Source organism: Salmo salar, chromosome 15 (assembly GCF_965601325.2).
Source record: "Salmo salar chromosome 15, fSalSal1, whole genome shotgun sequence".
Taxonomy (NCBI): domain Eukaryota; kingdom Metazoa; phylum Chordata; class Actinopteri; order Salmoniformes; family Salmonidae; genus Salmo; species Salmo salar.
The window spans coordinates 37,325,153-37,348,874 of NC_138305.1; the positions used below are offsets into that span (position 1 = coordinate 37,325,153).

At 42.5% G+C, this 23,722-nt stretch overlaps 1 protein-coding gene across 1 annotated transcript; it reads left to right on the forward strand.

The window, feature by feature from the left end:
* Positions 1-1,022: 1,022 nt before the first annotated feature.
* Positions 1,023-23,625, forward strand: LOC106571280 (zinc finger protein 292). Its single transcript, XM_014144173.3, has 8 exons — positions 1,023-1,227; positions 13,493-13,647; positions 14,023-14,101; positions 14,320-14,455; positions 14,632-14,834; positions 15,146-15,282; positions 15,501-15,642; positions 15,823-23,625. The coding sequence occupies exons 1-8, from the start codon at positions 1,066-1,068 to the stop codon at positions 23,044-23,046; spliced, it is 8,238 nt and encodes a 2,745-aa protein (XP_013999648.3). The 5' UTR covers positions 1,023-1,065; the 3' UTR covers positions 23,047-23,625.
* Positions 23,626-23,722: the final 97 nt, after the last annotated feature.

The window sequence follows — 23,722 nt, forward strand, 5'->3', positions numbered from 1 at the left end:
AGAGAACTGGAAGGAGAGACGACCAAAGGAGGAGTTGGCTTTAGGGGTGACCAGAGAGATATACCTGCTGGAGCGCGTGCTACAGGTGGGTGCTGCTATGGTGACCAGTGAGCGGAGATAAGGGGGGACTTTACCTAGCAGGGTCTTGTAGATGACCTGGAGCCAATGTGTTTGGCGACGATTATGAAGCGAAGGCCAGCCAACGAGAGCGTACAGGTCGCAGTGGTGGGTAGTATATGGGGCTTTGGTGACAAAACGGATGGCACTGTGATAGACTGCATCCAGCTTGTTGAGTAGGGTATTGGAGGCTATTTTGTAAATGACATCGCCGAAGTCGAGGATTGGTAGGATGGTCAGTTTTACGAGGGTATGTTTGGCAGCATGGGTGAAGGCTGCTTTGTTGCGAAATAGGAAGGCAATTCTAGATTTAACTTTGGATTGGAGATGATTGATGTGAGTCTGGAAGGAGAGTTTACAGTCTAACCAGACACCTAGGTATTTGTAGTTGTCCACAAATTCTAAGTCAGAACCGTCCAGAGAAGTGATGCTGGACAGGCGGGCAGGTGCAGGCAGCGATCGATTGAAGAGCATGCATTTAGTTTTACTTGTATTTAGGAGCAGTTGGAGACCACGGAAGGAGAGTTGTATGGCATTGAAGCTCGTCTGGAGGGTTGTTAACACAGTGTCCAAAGAAGGGCCAGAAGTATACAGAATGGTGTCGTCTGCGTAGAGGTGGATCAGAGATTCACCAGCAGCAAGAGCGACATCATTGATGTATACAGAGAAAATATGATGAATACAATCACTAAAATGATGTTTTGAACTGATAACCTAATGGTCATTATTTATTGGCCTCTTGATGTCTTCGAGTTTAGTTGATTTATAATAGTTAGGCGCCTGCACGCAACAGAAAAACATACGTGCAGCCTGCTATATACCACAGAGTTCAAAACTGCTACGCCCCTCGGTGGACTACAGTGGCATTTGATTCTGCGTGCGTTAATTATTCTGGTCACATGCTGTCTGCGTACGCGGCAGTGGTACGCGACCGAGTTGGGTGTGAAGATGGCGGACGAAGAGGCCGAACAAAACCTCAGCGCACAGACCGATACCAGTGCAACGATTGTGGCACTCCGAGAGAAATTGCTAAAATTAGCAATTGCACTGAAGAACAGTACGGACTCTCCGGCTCAGTCGTCTACTCAGTATTGTCAACACTTTTGCCAGGTTAGTTCGTTCTTTCGCTGTGCGCGCTGGCGATTCCAAAATAACCCTCGAGCCTTGCATTAGCATAGCTAGCTAAAGGTAGTTTACAATCCTGGATAATATTGCCATTGTCAATGTGGAAATTGTTTCATTATTTATGTAAAATAAGCATACGTATACTTGTTGTAACTAGCTGGTGCTATTGTGTTATGTGACTGACTTTCGCACGTTGCGTTAACGTTAGATAGCTAACTGATTTGATGTTGACACTGTCTGTAGCTTAGCTACCCTTTTGATACTGTGTGCTGACATAGCTAGCTTACTGAATTATCATAGGCGAAATGAGGAGGTCCATCATCAGCGTTGCTTTGTCATGTCTAGTTTACGCAGAGACGCTGACTTTACGGCCGTTGATAAAGTTAACGTTAAACTAACCATGACTGTCTCAGCTTTGTAGTTGGCTAGCAACTAATTTACTATGCTAACGAGAATGAAGTAGCTAGCTAGTAGCTAACTAGCGAACAAATGGCTTTGTTCTGCCTTCACTGCAATGGGACAGGCCTCGCACACACTACACCGCATCTTTTGCTGACAGGTCTCAAATAAATGTGGGGTGTTTGTGTCCATGCATGGTCTCGGATTGTCAAACTGAAACTGTACCGATTTAGCCATTGTTCCTAAGTGTGGGTTATAAAACAAATTGATTTAACTAGGACAATAGTTTTCAAACCTCTTCTCGTGGACCCCCAGACATTTCATAATTGTTTTGTAGCCATCAGATAAACCTATTCAAAGGGTTTAAAATTAGTTGACAAGTTTGAATCAGGTGTGTCATAGCTGTGGTATAGGCTAGGTAAACTACATGGACTGTTGGGGGTTCCAGAGGAAAGGTTTGAAACATCTGAGTTAGGCTATTCTGTCAGTGTGAACTTTTTTTGAAATCGCTGAACACATTTTCCCATAATTTCCCATCAGTTTGGTGCACTACTGAGGCTGCTCCACTTTTACCTTCTTGTGCCTTTCACGTAGCTATTGGTTTACTGACCCATATTTTATCTGGCCAAGTTTTCAGTCGACTGGGTAGTGTCAGATGAAGAACAATGAACTGTTACTTCACCATACACCTGGTTTTCATGTACATGGTTTTCATGTAAAATAAATGTTTTGCTCATAGTCAAGGGCTTGTACCATTCATGACTGAGGCAGCGATAGTAAAAATTACTTTATAAGTCCTCCAGAGTCCTCGAGGACAAAACATGGCCCCCCTCTTGACGGCAGAGAGAAACATACGTTTACATTTCCTGCAATTCTACACATTGGTTATGGGGTGTGGAGAAAGAAAATGTTGCCATTTTAAAGCAGGTTTTCTGCGGTAATACACATTTTGCCAAGGGGTGGAGAGAATTTGGCAATTTTACAACACATTAAATGAAAATCTAATTTTTCCATGGGGCAAAACATCTGTTTTACAGCTAATTCCCTGCAAATCTACACATTTTGCCATGACTTATGCCATATGTTTATGTTGCCTTATGTTAATGATATCTGAGTGAGAGTGACTAACAAAATCAATTGGGGCCCCCTGTAGTACAGGGCCCCTGGGTATTCGGGCCATGATTACTACAACTTTAGATAGCTGGCTAGACAGACTTGCCAATCAAAAAATTGTTAGCTGACATGGCTAATTGAGTGACTGACATAAGACAAGAATTGCTCATGCACAACCAAATGTCTAACTTGCACCTTGTGTGTTCTGCCATTATAACTCTCAACAGTAAGTTGAGACCCAGACTGAGTTCCCACCCCCAAAAACGTGTCAGCCTGGGGCCCTAAGTGACTGCTTATGCCTGGAGCCAGCCTTGGCTAAACCAACTTGAATTGCTGTAACAATAATGATTTGCATTGTAACACATGAACAGAGGTCTAAACGAACAGTAGCAGGCCTCATTAGCATGCTGTTAATCATTCTGTTGAATCTTGTTGCATACAGAGTTTTTGGACTTCGATGTGGCAGCCATTGTTGCAGTAGAATATCAAGCATGTGTGAATATCTGTGGCTAGAGGCAACGACTGTCCTTGCGCTGTGTGGGAGGATGGAAGGACACAGAGAGAAAGGATGAGCGCCACTGCAGTAGGCATGGTTCTTCATCTTCACACTTAAATTGTCATTCATCTTCCAGCATGTACATTTGAATTCAGCACAATGTGTTTACAAAATAACATCTTTTAAAAAAAGTATCTGTTGGCTATTCATGACAATCCAGCGTTCTTTTTAAAACAGCATACATTGTTTTGCATTTTCCTTTTCCACCTCTCTGTGTGGAAGAACTGCTTGTTTTCTGCCCTTTACACTCAGCTGCATGATGCTTGAAAGAGCACTATCCCCAGGTGCCCAGCTGGGTTCCTAGATATGCATGGCTCCCCAGCCTCCACTGCTCATCTAGCAGAGTGAGTGTATGGTGGTGTTATTAGACTACCAGCCGCGCGGCCGAGTGTTGTAAATCGCCTCCTCCCACCCGACCCCGGCTCGGTCTTAGGATGCCATGTGTTGTCTGGAGATTGAAGACATGTGAGACAAGCCACTGCCCCTGGTCACAGCATGGATGGTGATGAATATTGATGATCCTACTCTACTGTTGGTGTTAGTCTGGCTGGACTGGCAGTGTGCTTTCTACCAGATGTCTACCAGGCAGCCCAGGTCCCCCTCCTGCCTCCTCTCTAATTAGGACCAGATCAAAATGGAGGGGTGAATGGGATTCTATGTATGTAGTTAGCGCCTCTCATGAGGAAAGTCTCTTGTTGAGGCATTGGCATTGTATTTATGCAACAATCACAGTACATTATTAGACTGTATTACATTATATACTCTAGATGGGTTATTTAGCCTAGCTAAGAAAAACACTTGATGGTTTAATTTATTTGCAATTCTAAGGCCACTTTTTCTTTAGATTCCAGTCTAAAGAAAGTTGTGATAAATTATAACTTGTTTGGATTATGTTGGCCAGTTGCAGCTTACAATGAAATCAAATACACATGACCTCTGACCTCAGCTGTGGGTGCGCCCCAAATGGCACCCTATTCCCTTTATATTGCACTGCTTCTGACCAAGGCCCATGTCAAAAGTAGTGTGCTATATAGGTAATAGGGTGCCATTTGGGATTCCTTCCGTGTCTGACAGCTGTGCTATGTCTCTCGCTCTGAGGGTTTGATGGATGTTGATGGAATATACCCCTGTGCTGACACACTGAAAATATAACATTTTATAAGCATGTGCGGGTTGGTGTATGTGTGTTGTTTACAACTTATCTATGAATCTGATCTGCGATGTGGAACCTTGTTTTTGTTATCAAGTAATAAGGCTACTCTAAGCTGACAGAATGAGGACTGAACCAGAATCTGGATTTACAAGAGACATTGAATATGGCGTCTCTCCTTTATGTCCAGGAAGAAGCCATTCACCAGCTTTTTAAGCTTTAATAATTTCAAAATGCGTACGGTACTTATTAAAGAATGGGGTTTCGCTGAGTAACTATCGTCATTACTGCCGTTACATCCGGAATGTACTTCCAAAAAAAAGTAAAAGGTTATATGCAACTGAAAAAATGCCTTGTCTGGATAGAATCTTAAGTATTGTTTTTGACCAAGTGTGCATTCGCCAAATTCACCTCATGCACTTCCAATAAAATCTCTTATTACTGCCGGGCACAGGTCGGCTGATCCAGCAGCAGGAAAGGTCATTGATTTTGATTTGAATGTCATATCTGTTTCACCCGTGCAACACGGAATACATTAATATTTAATGTAAGTAGATTAAGTAAACAATATAGGATATGTTAGATGTGACAATTGGGCAATTTTGCTTAATGTTTAAGCACTTTTGGGGGGGGGGGATTAGTTTTCCATTAAAACGATAAGATGAAATCATAAAATTCTCAGTCTATTCACATTGAAGAACAATGGTCCTGTTGCGTATGTATGAATTATAGGGCAGGTCAATGAAGTTATGTCTACCGCCAGGGGTTGGAATCGGTTCAGAAAACGGAACCAGAATTTTTTTTTTTCGAGGAACAGAATCAGAACTGGGAGCGAAAGTAATCTATACTGTTTCAGGAACATAACCATTAACAGTATAGGAACCTGGTTAATACTGTTATTTTACATTACGGGCATATTTTTATTTTTCCTCTCCTAGTCCCACAAAAAAAACTAAGTGCCTATAAAGCCCTCACTATGTCACAACTTTTTTCAGTGTCAGCCTGCCAGCTGAAAATCTTTGCCTGTGTGTGTGTGCGCGTGCGCAGGCTACCTCCCCCTCCGAAGCATAGTCTACTGTTGCCTACTGACGTTAGTGTTATTCAGAAATTAGGGGGTGAGATTTCTTTTTTTATTAGAGAAGAATAGATGAACTTTTACAATGCTAGTTAACTATAGTATCCTTATCACGTTTCACATTGCAGGGCTCTACGCTGACCTTTTTTTACAAGGACTATGAAAAAGTATTTCAGGTAATAAAGCTAGAATCCTTCATTTTTCTAGACGCACTTGTGCGCCTAAATAGACAATTCCAGTCTCACAGCAAAATATTTAGTTGTATATGCAAATAAAAAGTTTGCACTGTAGAGTCATGCATTGGATTTATTAACTACAAAAAGGTAAAACGTGTTTTTATTCTGATGCACACACTAGCTTGTTAGCTAGGCTACGCTGGGGCGGCAGCGTAGCCTAGTGGTTAGAGCGTTGGGCTAGTAACTGAAAAGTTGCAAGTTCAAATCTGTCGTTCTGCCCCTGAACAAGGCAGTTAACCCACTGTTCCTCGGCAGTCATTGAAAATAAGAATTTGTTCTTAACTGACTTCTGTTCAGAGATGAAATGATACCGCAGTCATATACCCGTGAAAGCACCTTGGATACGGCATGTTCCTTCTGACTCTTTCGACACGCCACTGAACAGCATTTTATTTGTCTATAAAGGAATGCTCCTTCTGAAGCTGCCTGCGGGCAGACCACTCTCTCATAAAAAATAAAGTAGTTTAAAGTTCATTAAGTACTGTGACTTACCAAGACATCTAGAAGGAAAAAAAACCCATCTCCCACTAGGAATCGACTCCTAAGATTCAGTATTTTTGGAACAGAGAAGACTGATTAGTTGCCGTACTTCCGAGAACACAAACACCTTCCATCTTTCATAGGTGTGTGCTTTTCATGTTCAATCAATTGAATTTACCACAGGTGGACTCCAAGTTGTAGAAACATCTGAAGCATGATCAATGGAAACAGGATGCACCTGAGCTCAATTTCGAGTCTCATAGCAAAGGGTCAATACTAAAGTACATGTTTTTGCTTTGTTATTATGGGGTATTTGTGTGTGTGTGTGTAAGGCTGAAATGTAACAGAATGAAAAAGGGAAGGGGTCTGAATCCTGTCCGAATGCCCTATATAAACAGGAAGAGTAGTGTCCCTAAAACACTTCCTTCTGGCACTCCACAGCTGATTAATCTTGAATCTGATAAGGTGCCATTGATCGCATCCATCTGATACCATGCTGCTAAAACCTAGGGCCTAGAGTTACAGAATTCCAGGAGCTTTACCTAAATTACCTGGTTTTCCCGAAATCCTGTTTGGAGCATTCTGGATTACCTGCTTTATTCCCTCCTGATTCTGGGGAAACATTCAAAAGAGATTTCAGGAAAATGTATCGAAAGTTCCAGGAATTTTACAACCCAACTAGGGCCCTTGTGGAGGATTATCTGGTGGGCTACTGTATCAAAGGCTTTCTGAAGGTCCAGTAAAACCATCCCACAGTGTTCCATCAATCTCTTTCCTGATACGGTCGGTTAAATACAGTAAACATTAATTAGTTTAATGTGACTTTGTAAAACCGGACTGTAAATCATACATCAGTGCATTCTTGGATATGTACATGTCAATTTACTCATAGATCATCTTCTCCAGGACTCCCAGAATAGAGACCTGTAGTTACCTTGGTTTCTACCTTACTACCTTGTGTAGTGGGGTAACCCTAGCAAGTTTCAGGTAATTTGGAACCCTCCCTTGTTCTATTGAGATGTATAGGTGCCAGGCAGGGGTTATCCCACTACAGGCAGGGCCAGTCAACTTGAACCCTCCCAAAATGAAATACTTGTTTTTTTGTGTTTTCATATGCCAACATGGGTCTAGGTAATTTGCAGTGTTTTTAAAGTAATTGTCTGTATCAGTCTCAGAAATACACATCTATATTACATAAACTTGATTTAAGATAACCTTTTTGCATCTTAATGAAGACAGACAAACATTACATTATGTATTAATTGAACATGTTAACTACATGTATACAATATATCTAAGACGGAACAATGTTATTGAGAACTGGTTACTGAATCAACTTAAGTTAGAGATTAAACAACATAACACAACAATATAAAATACGTGTGTCTTCTCCAGCCTTCACTTACTTTGCTTCACCCTCCCACTTCAGTCACTGAATGGTCATCTTGACCTTATTTTTTCTGAACACACACAAGAATGGTGTATAGGTACTTTGTAGAAAAGACCGGTATGCAATTCTTATATAAACATAAGAGCAGACAGGGGAAAGCACGGGTGATGGGGCAAGCACATGCCACCCAAGGGTAGATTAAAAGATCACAAGTGAGAGTGCATTCAAATGTACAAATTCAGAGAGCCGAATGGTCAAAATAAAGAGGTTGCCAGATTTGATAAAATTGGCAATTTATTAGTCTTGACCTTTTTGAGTTTCACCACTTGCTACCGGCCCTCTCTGCCATGTAGTGCTCAGTATCCGGGCCATGGACAGAGATCAGCAGCAGACTGTTCATCATGCTGGTAGACAGGCTGGACCTCCAGTCTGACTTGATGCACTTCATGGCTGAGATCCCTCGCTCACAGCTGTATGAGCTCATGGGTAAGACCAGCATTATCTTTACCGTTACCCTGATGTGGGAGAACTGGTCTGGCCTCCCAACAGTAGCTTGCAGCAGGCGCTGCCACAGCACCTGTGGCTGAAGGTGTCTGACCTGGCGGACATCTACCTTGAGTTCCAGCCGCTCACGCGTTGCATGTGTGGAAGACTTGAAGTCCTGACATTCCTCCAGGATGTGGCTAAAGTGGTCTGAACAACTTCAGCTCCTCCAGGCCAAAAGTAGCGAGTACATTGAGGTAATCTGGCCAGCTGGAGTGGTCAAAGAGTGTGGAGACTGCTTTCAAGATTCCCATTTCCAGGTTTCCAAAAGGCTTAGACACAAAATGACAGTCATCCACAAGCTTCTCTCACTTCCCAGAAGGCAGCGTCATAATTTTCTTTTCTGCAGTGGCACATTTCTGAAGGCCGTCTTCTCTGGTCCATCATCTTCCAGGAACTGTTGGATTCTTGGTCCTGGGGATCTATGATCTCAGAGAGACGTCAAGATGATGCTCAAGTTGGGGCTTGACATTTTGGGGCATTCATCATTGCCCGACAAGGTAACACATTCACCCTGTAGTAACAAGCCTTATACAACGGGTGGGTCTAATCCTGGAGGCTGATTGGTTAAAAAGGCATTCCAGCCGGTGTCTATTCCACAAGTTGCCACCGGCTTAAGCTATGATGTTGAAATGCCTATTTACTGTTCCATCTCAGTCCACTGTCTCACCATCCCAGCAAGGCAATTTATAAACTTGATCTCCACTATATAAATCGAGACATTCTCCCATTTTCTTTTGAACTAGCATTTGGTTTTCAACAGCAGAGATTTGTATAAACCTTGCAGTCTCTTTCTCTGACATTTGCCACAATGAATTTCAATATTGAAATAATCTCCTGCTTGTCAAGACGAGGCAGACAGCTTTCATCAGCAGCTCAAAATCATGAATCAACTGGCATCATTTTAATGGATATATACTGTACAAAGAAATGTCAGTAGAAAACTGGTAAAACGAAATGAGATGCAGCTTGTTTCCAGTCTTTCTAGCTTCAGTTTGAAGTGTTAGCTGTGTTGGCTAGCTCCTCTGAACAACAGTGTCCTGATGAAAGCACATTTTCTATTCCAGGGTCGCGTCCATAGATACAGAACAAAAAGACTTAACGACTGGGTTGCGTCTCTGGAAACCCAACCGATAGCACAAACGACCAGCCGGCTTGGGTAGTAAGTAACCTTAGATTTGTATCTCAGTGTACAATCGGTTCAGGCCAGGGAGATTCAACCATATTCTCTAGATTACCATAGTAGCTAGCCATAGCCTACAGACGTGCATTCTAATAGGCCTATTTGCCCAACATTGGAATGATTTTCCAATATTATACATTTGCATAACCTAAATAATTACATATGCGATGTCTAGCCAGCCATATTATTATTTGAAACCTGGAAGTTTTACATTCGCATATCTTACCTTGCTTTTAATAGCCTACGGCCAAAATCTGACCATAGGAAAATTGCGAATTCTTTAAGATTTCCTGATATGCCATTGAAACCAACAATTGTTCTTCTACTGTCGAAAGGCAGTAAGGCACAATCCTTACTGCCTTTGGCAGGTTAAACTATTTTGATCAAATACAATTATTAGTGGGTCTTATGGTTGTGGAAGGCTACAGTGCATTCGGAAAGTCTTCAAACCTCTGAGAAACTTTACCCTCATCAATCTACACACACTACCCCATAATGACAAATGTATTACAAATAAATGTAAAAAAGTACATAAGTATTCAGACCCTTTTCTACGAGACTCGAAATTGAGCTCAGGTGCATCCCGTTTCCATTGATCATCCTTGAGAGATTTCTACAACTTGATTGGAGTCCGACAGAGGTAAATTCAATTGATGGTTCACCTTCCAATAGGACGACAACAAGTCCTTGAGTGGCCCAGCCAGAGCCCGGACTTGAACCTGATCGAACATCTCTGGAGAGACCTGAAAATAGCTGTGCAGCGACGCTCCCCATCCAACCTGACAGAGCTTGAGAGAATCTGCAGAGAAGAATGAAACTCCCCAAATACAGGTGTGCCAAGCTCGTAAAGTCATACCCGAGAAGACTTGCGGCTGTATTCGCTGCCAAAGCTACTTCAACAAAGTATTGAGAAAAGGGTCTGAACACTTATGTAAATTGCATTTTTTATATATAGATGGATACATTTGCAAAAATGTCAACCTTTTTTTGCTTGTCATTGAGGTATTGTGTGTAGATTTAAGGACATGTTAGAATAAGGCTGTAACGTAACAAAATGTGGAAAAAGTCAAGGGGTCTGAATACTTTCTTCTTACCCCTTGACTTATTCCGCATTTTGTTACATTACAGCCTGAATTTAAAATGTAATAAATATGTGTTTTCAACCATATACACACACTACCCCATAGTGACACACAAAGTTTTTAGAAAAGGTTGCACATTTATTGACAAATTAAATGCAGAAATATATCTTATTTACATAAGTGTTCACACCTCTGAGTCAATGCATGTTCGCATCACTTTTGGCAGTGATTACAACTGAGTCTTTCTGGGTAAGTCTCTAAGAGCTGTGCACACCTGGATTGTACAATATTTGCACATTATTTAAAAAAAACCTTCAAGCTCTGTCAAGTTGGTTATTGATCATTGCTAGGAAGCGATTTTCAAGTTTTGCCATAGATTTTCAAGCAGATTTAAGTCAAAACTGTAACCAGGTCACTCAGGAACATTCAATGTTGTCTTGGTAAACAACTCCAGTGTATATATGACCGTGTGTTTTATGTTATTGACCTGCTGAAAGGTGAATTTGTCTCCCTGTCGGAAAGCAGACTGAACCAGGTTTTACTCTAGGATTTTGCCTGTGCTGAGCTCTATTCCGTTTATTTTTATTAATAAAAAGAAAACTCCCTAGTCCTTGCCGATGATTAGCATAAATATAACATGAAGCAGCCCCCACCATGCTTAAAAATATGAAGTGGTACTTAGTGATTGGATTTGCGCCAAACATAACGCTTTGTATTCAGGACATAAATGAAGTTTCATTGCCATTTTTTTAGTTTTTGTTGCAGTTTTACTTTAGTGGCTTATTCCAAACAGGAAGCATGTTTTGGAATATTTGTATTCTGTACAGGCTTCCTTCTTTTCACTCTGTCAATTAAATCAAATCAAATTGTATTTGTCACATGTGCCGAATACAAGAGGTGTAGACCTTACAGTGAAATGCTTACTTACAAGCCCTTAACCAACAATGCAGTTTTAAGAAAATCCCTTCAAAAAAGTAAGATAAGAATAACAAATAATTAAAGAGCAGCAGTAAATTACAATAGCGGGGCTATATACAGGGTCAATGTGTCAATGTGTAATGGGCCACAGAGTCAATGTGTCAATGTTCGGGGGACACCGGTATTAAGGTAATTATGTACATGTAGTTACTTTAATAAATCTATCTATAATTAGATAAGAGTAGCAGCAGCGTGGGGGTGGGAGGGGCAATGCAAATAGTGTAGATAGCCATTTGATTAGCTGTTCAGGAGTAATATGGCTTGCGGATAGAAGCTGTTTAGAAGCCTCTTGGATCTAGACTTGGTGCTCCGGTACCGCTTGCTGTGTGGTAGCAGAGAGAACAGTCTATGACTAAAGTGGCTGGAGTTTTTGACAATTGTTAGGGCCTTCATCTGACACCACCTGGTATAGAGGTCCTGGATGGCAGGAAGCTTGGCCCCGGTGATATAGGTTTGTGGAGTAACTACAATGTTGATCCATCCTCAGTTTTCTCCTATCACAGTCATTAAACTCTTTAGCCGTTTTAATGCACCATCCAAAGTGTAATTAATAACTTCACCATGCTCAAAGGGATATTCAATGTCTGCTTTAAAAAATAAATAAAAATACCCGTCAACCAATTGCGAGTCATTGGAAAACCTCCCTTGTCTTTGGTTGAGTCTGTTTTGAAATTCACTGCTCGACTGAGGGACCTTGCCGATAATTGAATGTGTGGGGTAAAGAGATGAGGTAGTCATTAAAAATGTTAAACACTATTATTGCACACAGAGTGAGTCCATGCAACTTATGTGACTTAAGCACATTTTTACTCCTGAACTTATTTAGGCTTGCCATAACAAAGGGGTTGAATACTTACTCAAGACATTTCAGCTTTTCACTTTTAATGAATTTGTAAAAAATATCTAAACATAATTCCACTTTCACATTATGGGGTATTTTGTGTAGGCCATTGACACAATCTCAATTTAATCAATTTGAAATTCAGGCTGTAACAATGTCAAGGTGTGTGAATACTTTCTGAAGCATTGTATATTTGGCCTATTAATAATTTTACACGCCCTTAATTCTTTACATTATTCCTGACTGTTTGAAATGCAGTGTTCACCTTTTCCGTTAAAATCTCCATATATCGTGAATCACCCATAAATTTGAAAGAGATCTAGATATAGCCTCAGCCCGGTCTCCAGCTAGCATTTATTTCCTGAAGAGCAAAAGAGGAAGCTGTTACTGGAGAGAAGTCTCCATAATCTCACCAACCTGCAAAGGCTTTTTCCTCTAGTAGGCTTTTGTTACTGAGCCGTCTGAGACAAAGTGCAGCCAACCATCCATGCAGTGACGTTAACAGTAACGTAGACTGTTGTTTCTATGCCAAGGTACACTGAGATTGTGAATAATTCAACAATACTGAGGTAGCTAATAACACACATGTAGCATAGGCCATGAAATGTTCTCTCTCCATCCAGAGCAGAATAAAGTTGTATGGTTTCTCACGTAAATCAGATTTATTCGTCATTGCACAGTTCTCATGAACCTTTTTATAACCTAATTCTCTCTAAGGAGTTGCCTGACCGAGAGAAGCTGTCAGAACTACTTGTCTTTTGATGCTGCTCAGAACAGGGCTTCTCCTCCAGGCCCATCTGTCTGTCTGCGCTCTCCAGAGTCTCACTGCTCTCTGTGTGTGGGCATCTGCCCAGCCCCCTCTGCTTTGATGGAAAGGGGCTACACATCTATTCTGTAGGACGTTGGAGAAATGTAGCCTGAAGTTTTGTTAAACCACATCCAACATGAATGAAGTGGTTGGTAGCTTTCTTTGTTTTTATTCTACTGGTCTAAACAGGATGCATTACAACTGCTTGTCATTTCACATACAAACATTTAGGCTAATTATATACATTTCACCCCCCCCCCCCCCCCGTTGCAAATTAATTTCAGCAGTAGTAGTGGTAGGCACTATATTGCATCTAAAGATACCAAACATCTGCCTTTGTAGCTATCTGTGGATGACTTCATTAGTGCATAAGAGAAAAGTGAGTGTAACCCCCCCCCCCCTCTCTCTCTCTCTAGACTCTGGTGGAGTATGCTGGTCGATGGAGGATGGAGGAGGAGCCCCTGCCCCTGGTGGAGGTGTATACAGTGGCCCTGCTGAGCTATGCCCAGGCCTCGTCCTGCCTCTCCTCTCAGTGTGAAAACGTCCCCCTCGTTCTTGAACGTCTCTCACTGTGAGTACGCCTGTCTAATTGGTGGAGGGTTTAACCTGCTTGTTGTTCTCCATGTGCCCATGAGTTGTTGTTCTCCAGATTAGTACCCATGAGATTTTTAGAAGATAATTTGAAATGCACATCAGATGAATTACTGTACTATACATTATCTCAGATGTAGAGTTGTATGATACACACTACATGTAGAATAAAACATTGGATGAAGTTACCTAACACCACTTCCAGCAATTTGTTTTAGTGCTTTAACATTATTCATCATTACCAATCACACTTGCCTTTATTCTTCAGATGATCATGTTTAAATCACTGCACAAAATACAAAGGCTTTAGTCATCATGTTTGGGGAGCTCATTTGATTTCCTGTTGGTTGTGCAGGAGCTGTGTAGAGCTGCTGCTCTCCCTGCCAGAACACTTCCCAGATTCCTTGTGGGAAGAGTTCAAGTCATCTGTTCAGGTGAAATGCTTAGTCATGTCACACAGAGGATGAAATGTTTCCTTTATATATACAATGAGATCTAGTCTTTTAAGATACCATTTTGTCTGTTTCTGAAATGTACTACATAATATTATATATGTTGCAAGGATGCACCATTTTCTTTTAATGCGTAATTGCTTCTAAAAGTACCTACGGCTTTGAGAATACTGCCACTGAGTGAATGGTGTGTGTTGCAGTCAGCACACTCCCAGCTGCAGGAGAATGGCATCACACAGCTGGCCCTCCTGTCTGCTGTGGCCCAGGAGACTGGTGTGTGGACCAACAGCACCCTGCATAGTCTCCTCTCTAATGAGTCTCCACAAACAGAGGAGGGTGAGTGTTCTTTTACTACAATAAAGGAAGAAAACCCTGTGCACAACAGTGCGTCTAGATCCAGGAGCAACTTTTGATACTAGCTGTTATTCAAGTCTTGTACATTTGAACCAGCATTTTATATCAGTACTCTATTTGTATTGTCTCTGTATGAATCTCAACATCCTCCTCTTTAGTTCACAAGTTCCTTCAACTTGAGGGACCCATTCTGCTGGAGATGAGAGTAAAGCACCTTATCAAGGAGAACCACATGGAGAGGGCTGCACTGCTGGCAAGGGCTTGTGCAGAGTGTCCCGAGTTTGAAGGAAAAGGGCACTTTAAGCAGATGTACCTGGTCTGCCTGTGCTCTGCCTCAGCACAGGAACCACTAATGGAGGAGGTAGGTTGGGACAGTCTGCTAGAAACAGGTTGAGTCCCAAATGGCAGCCTATTCCCTATATAGACCGCTACTTTTGAACAGGGCCCATATATACTTTAATTATTTAACTGTCAGGCCTCTGTGGATTCATTGCACCAATCAGAATGTCTCTGTCCTCGCTATGGTTTTCTAGTGTATGAAATTGAGACTTTCATCAACAAAAGGGCAGGCCATTCAATGGAAAAGGTGTAATTGCGGCTTGAGGTAGACCTGTTGCATACCACATTGAAATATCATTTGAATGCAATGCCGCTCTTCCTTTTTATCGGCAGCTCTCCGAGGTTGATTGCCGCGATGCACTAGAAATGATCTGTAACCTGGAGTCGGAAGGGGATGAGAGGGGAGCCTTCAGCTTATGCTCAGCCTTTCTAACACGTCAGCTTCTCCAAGGAGACACTTATTGTGCCTGGTAAGATCACGGCGCTACATTTCTTGCATTAAAGCCCACCCCTCCTATCTGTTTGACATATAAAATGTATTTCTATTGTGTTATTACCCGTTTCAACTTACAGTAGTCGTAACAAAATAAAACGCATTGTGCAATCTCTTGTTTAGTTCTTCAGATAATGCAGGTATTATATATTATGACTATTATTAAGCTATTTGGTTTATTTATTTTCTCTCCAGGGAGCTGACACTGTTTTGGAGCAAACTGCTGAAGCGGATGGAGTCATCTGAAGAGACGTTCCTGGACAGATGTCGTCAGATGTCTTTGCTGTCCACAACAGTCTTCCACATCCTCTTCTTCATCAAAGTCATTCAATCAGAGGTAAGCTTCTGCCCTGATACATTCATTATTTCTGGGTGTATGTAGACTAAACATGGCACCTTTATCTTTGCATTGTATAGTCAGCACTCCACCCCTTTTGTTCCATGTGCTCTCTTGTTTCATTGATAGTCAACTAAAATGTTGTGTTTTTCCCTCTAAAACCCTGTTTTTCTTTTACAGGTGGATAAGGTTGGACTGCCAGTGTGTGTTGACATGTGCATACGGGCTTTACAGTTGGAATCAAGTGACGGAAACACCAAGGCCACCATTTGCAAAACCATCTCCTGTTTGCTGCCCACTGATCTGGAGGTAAAGCGGGCCTGCCAGCTGACAGAGTTCCTCCTGGAACCCACAGTGGACTCCTACTACGCTGTGGAGACTCTGTACAACGAGCCAGACCAGAAGCTGGAGGAGGAGAATCTTCCTGTGCCCAACTCGCTCCGCTGTGAGCTCCTGCTGGTGTTCAAGACCCAGTGGCCTTTTGACCCTGAGTTCTGGGACTGGAAGACACTGAAGCGTCACTGCCTGACCCTTATGGGTGAGGAGGCCTCCATTGTGTCCTCCATTGACTTGCTGAATGACAATGAGATCCCAGAGGCCCCTGAGGAGGAGGAGGACACAGCCCAGGGTGAGGAAGTGTTCAGAGACGTCACAGACTACTTCGTGGACACCACACATGAACTGAATGAAATAACCGATAAAAGACAGAAAATCCGAGAGACAAAGAAACTGAGAGAGAAAGGGTTCATCTCGGCCAGGTTTCGAAACTGGCAGGCATACATGCAGTACTGTGTTCTGTGTGACAAGGAGTTTCTGGGGCACAGGATTGTACGTCATGCACAGACTCACTACAAAGATGGACTTTATAGCTGCCCGATATGCGCGGAGACCTTCACCTCAAAAGACATATTGGAACCACACGTGGCATCACACGTAAAGCTATCATGCAAGGAAAGACTAGCTGCAATTAAAACAAATAAAAAATTAGCTAATCCCAAAACGGCTGCTCCTGTTATTGCGGCTTTGAAAGCTAAGACTGAAAATCTACTTTGGAAAAAAGATGCAATAAGCGATTCCCAAGAACACAATGGGGAGTCGCTTCAGACAGAATCAATTCAGACCAAAGTCTCTGGACTTAAGACCGAAAGCGGCACTGAGGAAAACACATGCCCTGTTGCAAACTGCAAAAAGGGATTCAAGTATTTCCGAAATCTTCTTGTTCATGTGAAAGCACATAGAGATAACGATGAAGCAAAGCGCTTCCTTGAAATGCAGAACAAAAAGGTGATTTGTCAGTATTGTCGTCGCCAATTTGTTAATGTCACCCACCTTAATGATCATTTGCAAGTGCACTGTGGTGTCAGACCTTACATTTGCATACAGTTGAACTGCAAGACCAGCTTTCTCTCCAACACAGAGCTGCTTGTACACAGAAAAGAACATGTCGTATTTAAAGCCAGATGCATGTTTCCTAGATGTGGGAAGATTTTCAATGAAGCCTATAAGCTTTACGACCATGAGTCACAGCATTACAAAACGTTCACCTGCAAAGTCCCTAACTGTGGAAAAGTGTTCCATTCTCAGTCACAGTTGGATCTGCACCAGGAGGAACATGTCACAAAAGAGGAGGAATACCCAGCTACAGACACTGACCTTTCTCATTTTCTGGACCAGAGGATGCTTTCTGATCAGGCTTCCTTCTCAGAGGATGTTGATGTGGCTTCTCATCCATCAGCATCTGTTGAGGTGAAGCACTCGATTGACAACCTGCTGAATGCTTCTCAAGGTCCTGTTGAGAATGATCGACGATACATGATTCAAAGTGAGCCACCAGTAAAAGAACTGTACCCATATTCAGAAAGATCTGTTATTCGGTCTACCACAAATGCACAAACGCATGACCCAAATCAGCTGAGACATAGACCCCAAGACCCCTCAGAGACTGCTGCATATGACTATATGAGACCCAAACCACATAATCCTCCATTAGCTTCATACCAATATCCTGGGGGTTTGCATCATGCCCAACAACCAAGTGTGTTTCAAGGTCAGGTCCAGAGTTATCGCAAAGGTGGAAATTATGAATCCGGGAACTACAATTCTGACTACCGAGTACCAGTGCAAGAACAACAACATCCACACATGTCTGTTAACATGTCAGCATCAAGCCAGACCTCCCATTACATGTCAACTCCAATGCCTCAAATTCTCCCATCAGTCTCTCACACACTTCTTCCACTAGTAACTCGTTTGCCAGCCACTGGTTGCAGAACAGAGAATACACAGTTCCCGTTAGCAGGCACTCCTGCCCCACAGCACCACCCATTACCAGCTACTCCTGCCCCACAGCACCACCCATTACCAGCTACTCCTGCCCCACAGCACCACCCATTACCAGCTACTCCTGCCCCACAGCACCACCCATTACCAGCTACTCCTGCCCCACAGCACCACCCATTACCAGCTACTCCTGCCCCACAGCAACACCCATTACCAGCTACTCCTGCCCCACAGCAACACCCATTACCAGCTACTCCTGCCCCACAGCACCACCCATTACCAGCTACTCCTGCCCCACAGCACCACCCATTACCAGCTACTCCTGTCCCACCCCAAGGAGAGAGAGAGAGACACCACTGTGCTTTGGAGACATGTGATCGCAACTACAGCTCCTACAGAAGTGTTACCAAGCATATGAAAGCAGCTCACCCAGAGTTTTATACAGAATGGAAACTTGTTAAGAGAAAAACAAGGGAACATGAAAAAGCAAGGAAAGCTGCCCCGTCGAGTGTGCCTCTGATCGGGAACCATAACTCTGTTGCTCCAATACAACATCAACAGGCTAATGGTGTCCCAGTTCACAGCCACAATGTCATTCAGCCAACCCCGCCCCTGTACCCAAACTCAAACCACTCTTACGCTTCCCATTCAGCTGCTGTCCAAAGCCAGGCTTTCCCCAACCAAATGGACAATATCTTAGATCCCATTGTACTCTCCCAGCTAGGAAACAACCCCAATCATTATGGACCACCTAGTATGCCATGGCAACAAACACCAGGAAACAACCAAATCCAGAATTATCACTCACAAGTATATCCCTCCTCAAACCTGCAAGGGATGCCACAAATGGATGGTGGAGGAATGGATGTTCATGTTATTCCATCCGGTCATATGATGCGATCTAATGTGGAAAGACCAGCAGATTCACTGTTACCAACAACTATGGATAATGTTCTTCAGCCTGTTTTCCCCTCTTATGTGGACATTCTGAAAGACTCAAGTCTCTCAAATCAGCTGGGAAATGCTGCACTTCCCTACACACCGCAGACTCAAAGTAATTTGCGTTCTAATTTCAATCCCCCTGAAAGGAGTCGAAGAATGCAGAAAACCAACATGGAATCACATGTCCTTGCAGGAAACCAATTGCTAGCGAGAAACAACAGTGAATCTCAAGGCGGCACCAAAAACACTGCTGAAACTAATCAGATGGGCAAAAAAGTTAAGCGCAACAAAAGAACTAAGTGGCCTGCCATTGTTAAAGATGGAAAGTTCATTTGCTCTAGGTGTGGTAGAGAATTTACAAATCCCAAATCACTTGGAGGCCATTTGTCCAAACGTTTACACTGCAAAGCCTATGACACTGAGCTCCTGACAGCAGACTTGCCTTCATCATTTCTTGATCTTCTCAATTCAGAGCAACTTCTCAATACTCAGCCCCCACCATCTTCACAATATAACCCTGCTGCACCGTATGCAAATGATGGCGAACAACCTGATGAGATTCTTAAACAAATTATGGTTACTCCAAATATTCCCAATATGTTTGAGCCCTCAGCGATTCCCCAGCCAACGTTCCAAAATCCTTATGGTCCTTACGGACCTGCTGGACGCTTGCCAGAAAGCACAGTCATACAGCACACAGGAAATGTCCAAGTGAAGACAGAAAAGGAATCATATACAGATGGTTATCTTCAGCAGTCATGTGACCCTGGGTTTGGCAGTAGTGCATTCTATGAGCCACTTCTCACTCAGGTGCTTGCAGAAAACAACCCCACCGTCTCACTTCACAGACTTCCCACAGACCATATTGATAATTTACTCAGAGCAGAAACACTGATGAAGATGAAAGAAGTGAAGGGGAATTCTGATTCTGCCGCCAATTCGGGAGGTCTGTCTAATGATGGACTTCTGGCTGCAATGGCTAGTTTGGCGGAAAACCTTATGACAAACCCCATGTTGCAGATCACTTCACCAGACCCTCAGCCTCAACATAGTCCAGCAGCAACAAGTAGCAAACCGGTGGAGACACGGAGGAAGAGTGCGGAACATAATGTCAAGAAAAGATTGCGTGAACAGATTTTAGCTGGAGACTTCCAAAGAAGAAGCGGTTTATCTCGGACAAGCAGCACTGACACACATGCCAGTTTGAATCTGGTGTCATCCAATCCAACAACCAATGATGTACAACATTTTGGAGTACGTCAAAGTCCTCAGCCTTCCAAGATGATTGATCACGGAATCCCCTCTGTATCATCTGCTCAAATGAATGGAGCAGCACCCATAAAGAGCTTTACTAATTTCAGAGAGGCTTCCTCTCAAGACCACGAGATACCTGCACCTACCTGCATTGTTGCAAATGACGTTGATCTTGGTCCTAATCTAACACCTGCAAACCAACAGCATTGGATAATGGACATTCAGACTGCATTAGAGAGGCTAGACTTAGACAAACAACAGGTGTGTGATTCTACTCCAACATATTCCTCCACAAAACCTAGCTGCACTGATATTTGCAATGATACTGAATCATTCCAGCCTAATGTCTCAACTGCGAAGGATACACAGATTCCTGATGGCTGTAGAAAGCTGTTTGCCTGTGAGAGTGACAACTGCACATACAGGGCCATGACAAAAGATGCCATTTTAAAACACCTCATCAAGACTCACAATTACACCAATGAGATGATCAATTCGATTAAGAAAAACCATGGGAAATTTGCCCCATTCTCTTGTCAAATGTGTGATAAGACTTTTACCCGAAATTCAAACCTTAAGGCACACTGTCAAACAGCTCACAGATTGACACAGCAGGAGATTGCAGAACTAATCATGAAGCGCAAGTCAAGGAACACGGTTGGATTTGCTAATAATGAAGACAAACCATGTGTGCATTCAGAGCCTCCTTTGTCTGGTCAGATTGCCACAGCGCCCCACTCAATAATGGAGAATATTAGACGTCAACATTCACTCCCGGATGTGAGCCTAAATCAAGATGTGACAGTAAAAAACGTGTTTGCTTCAGGAGAAAGGATAAAACAAGACTACCACCCACATCCTTTCAAACAGCAGACTTCTCAAGGCATAGCTGACGCGAGATATCATGATAATAGCCTCTCCATGGGAATCCAGCCAATACAAAGGATGCCCATGCATGATCAGACACCATTAATGCTAATGTCTGAATATCAAATTAATGCACACTACTCAACAATATCCCAACAGCCTTTAATGACCCCTCCTGATGCAGATCAATGGTCAAACGGACAACACATACCAGCTCCATCTAGGCCTATGCCTACTCATTACAGTCAACAATCTGGAGGCTACCTGGCTGAAAGAGCTGGCTCAATGACACCTCCATCAGATCCCCTTCAGGTTTGTGCTCCCTTGCTAGAAAAGACATCCAAAATCAAGCTGCAGAGAGGACCAAAGCCTAAAGTCGAAATTCCCAAGAAGACGAAAGAGAAGAAGTCTGGGGCAAATGATTCTTTCAGTCCATACAGGCCATATCGCTGTGTTCATCAGGGATGTGTAGCAGCCTTTACAATTCAGCATAATTTAATCCTCCATTACAGGGCTGTCCATCAGTCTGCTCTATCTACATGTGAAATGAACAATGAAAATGATCAAAATGAGGAACAGGATGAGAAAAAAGGCATCAAGCATGAGCGGGTTATGGAGGAGGAACCAGAGGTTGAAGTAACCCAGGTAACAGAACTCAGGTGTCAAGTGAGCGACTGCTCGAGAGTATTTCAAGACGTTCCGAACATGTTGCAGCATTACCTCCAGCTTCACAAGTTCAGCCTGGATAAAGCAGGATCTCTAATGTCAAACATCAACCTAGGCAGATTCCGATGTGATCAGCAAGGGTGCACAGCATCCTTCATTGCTTTCTGGAAGTACATCGGACATATTGAAAAAGAACATGACAAGGCAAAACTTGCCAAAATGGAACCTGTGGATGGTATGTTCCAATGTGATGTCGAAGGCTGTGACCGTGCTTACGCTACAAAGTCAAACCTGCTGAGGCATACCATGAAAAAGCATCATGACCTTTACAAACTCCAACAGAAAACTGAAGATTGTCAGAAACCTGACTCCAACAATTCACATTACCAAATAACTAAATCAAGCGATGGGAAAGAAAACATAGAGGGCAACAAAAAGATTACACAGAAGGGAGGTGACAAAAAGAAAACTGACAAGACAGAAAAAAATAGTTGGACGAAATATGGAAAACCCTCCTTGAAAACTAAGGATGAAGCATCTGCAATGTGCATTAAGAAATGCAAGTTGCAATACCCCTGCATGATAAAGGGCTGTGATTCAGTGATGAAGTCTGAACGGAGTATCATGAAGCACTACATGGGGCACGGACTGTCCGAGCGATACTTAGAAGAGCAGAGAAGCCATTTCATATTCTGCAAGAAATACCCAAGACGTAGAAACCTCCGCGCTGCCAGGAGCGATGACTCTAAGTCTGAGACCTCCTCAGAGATATCCGACAGCGAGGACACAGCAGACACGGGCCTAGAAGGAAGTGAGTTTGACGAGTATTCAAAACCTGTGTTACGGAGAAAGGGGAAGGGCGAACTGTGTGACACCAAACCTTTGTACGATGAAAGTTCAGAAACTGCATCTGATGGTTCTGTGGTGGTGAAACGCAAGAGAGGAAGTCCACGGAAAAGTGTTTTTGAAAAAATTGTAAAACGCAAGAGGCTGACAAGGAGTAATGCGGTTTACTGTGGAGAAAATGGATCCGACTACGACTCCTCTAGCACTGCCCTTACCCAGGATGAAATGAACGATCAAAGTGAAACGTTGACCTCCTTTAAGCCCATGGGATTCGAGGTATCTTTCTTAAAGTTCTTGGAGCAATCAAGCCCATCTAAAAATGCTCTGAAGAAGAGGATTCGACTGAGAAACGCTACAGTGTTGTGCAAAAGGTCAGACACATACTTGCACTACCCAAAAGGCTTTGATACCCTTGAGTTCAGGAACCCTCAGAAGCTGACGTCACTTAAAAATGTAAAAATTGTAGTGGACAAAGCCTTTTCGGACGTAGCTGATACTCTGCTGAAGCAGCTCCAGGAAATGCGACCCACAGTAATATTAGAAAAATAGATTCCGATGTAGTATTTAAGTGACAGGCTAAATGTTTTTCTTGTCAAAACACCGTAACTCAGGATTAGAACGGTTTTGAACCTGCTGCAGAATGTTGCCCAAAACAATAATACTTTTGATTTTGTTTTTTCACCGCAAAATATAAATCCACTGTTTTTCAGTTGACTATGTGGAAGTTGTTTTAAAATGATACATTATTTACTGTAACCTTGAGTCTGTAAAAATCTTTTGTCTCTATTATATATTGAGCTCATTTTATATTATATGTATTATTGGTAGGATAAATTTAAGCATGTTTGTATTTATCTTCCCAGCACATTGCCTTTGCAAACTAAATTTAAAATGGAAGGCTAAAAACATTACAATGTCATGTGATAAGTATCCCCATGTGACAATGAAATGGTCCTTTTAAACAAATGGAATGTGATGTGTATAGTTTGTGAATGTTGTTGTTTCAATATGCCTTGTAAATGTTCATTTGTAAGTAGACAATGTTGTGTGTAAATATTTTGTTTCTTTTTCAATGAACTACTGCCACCAGCAGTCTAACTTAATTGAGATAAACAATTTTGTTACAGATTGCATTTCTCACTGGTGTTTCTTTCACGTGTTCAGATTTGTCATTTTGTTTAAATTACAAGACTAGTAGAGAACTTATTTTTTTTATTTAACTTGT

Excerpts from the sequence above, each read along its gene's own strand:
- LOC106571280 (XM_014144173.3), top strand. The coding sequence starts at position 1,066 with ATGGCGGACGAAGAGGCCGAACAAAACCTCAGCGCACAGACCGATACC. Across the intron at positions 14,102-14,319 it reads AGTTCAAGTCATCTGTTCAG|TCAGCACACTCCCAGCTGCA; the intron begins GTGAAATGCTTA and ends TGTGTGTTGCAG. Across the intron at positions 15,283-15,500 it reads GGAGACACTTATTGTGCCTG|GGAGCTGACACTGTTTTGGA; the intron begins GTAAGATCACGG and ends TTTTCTCTCCAG.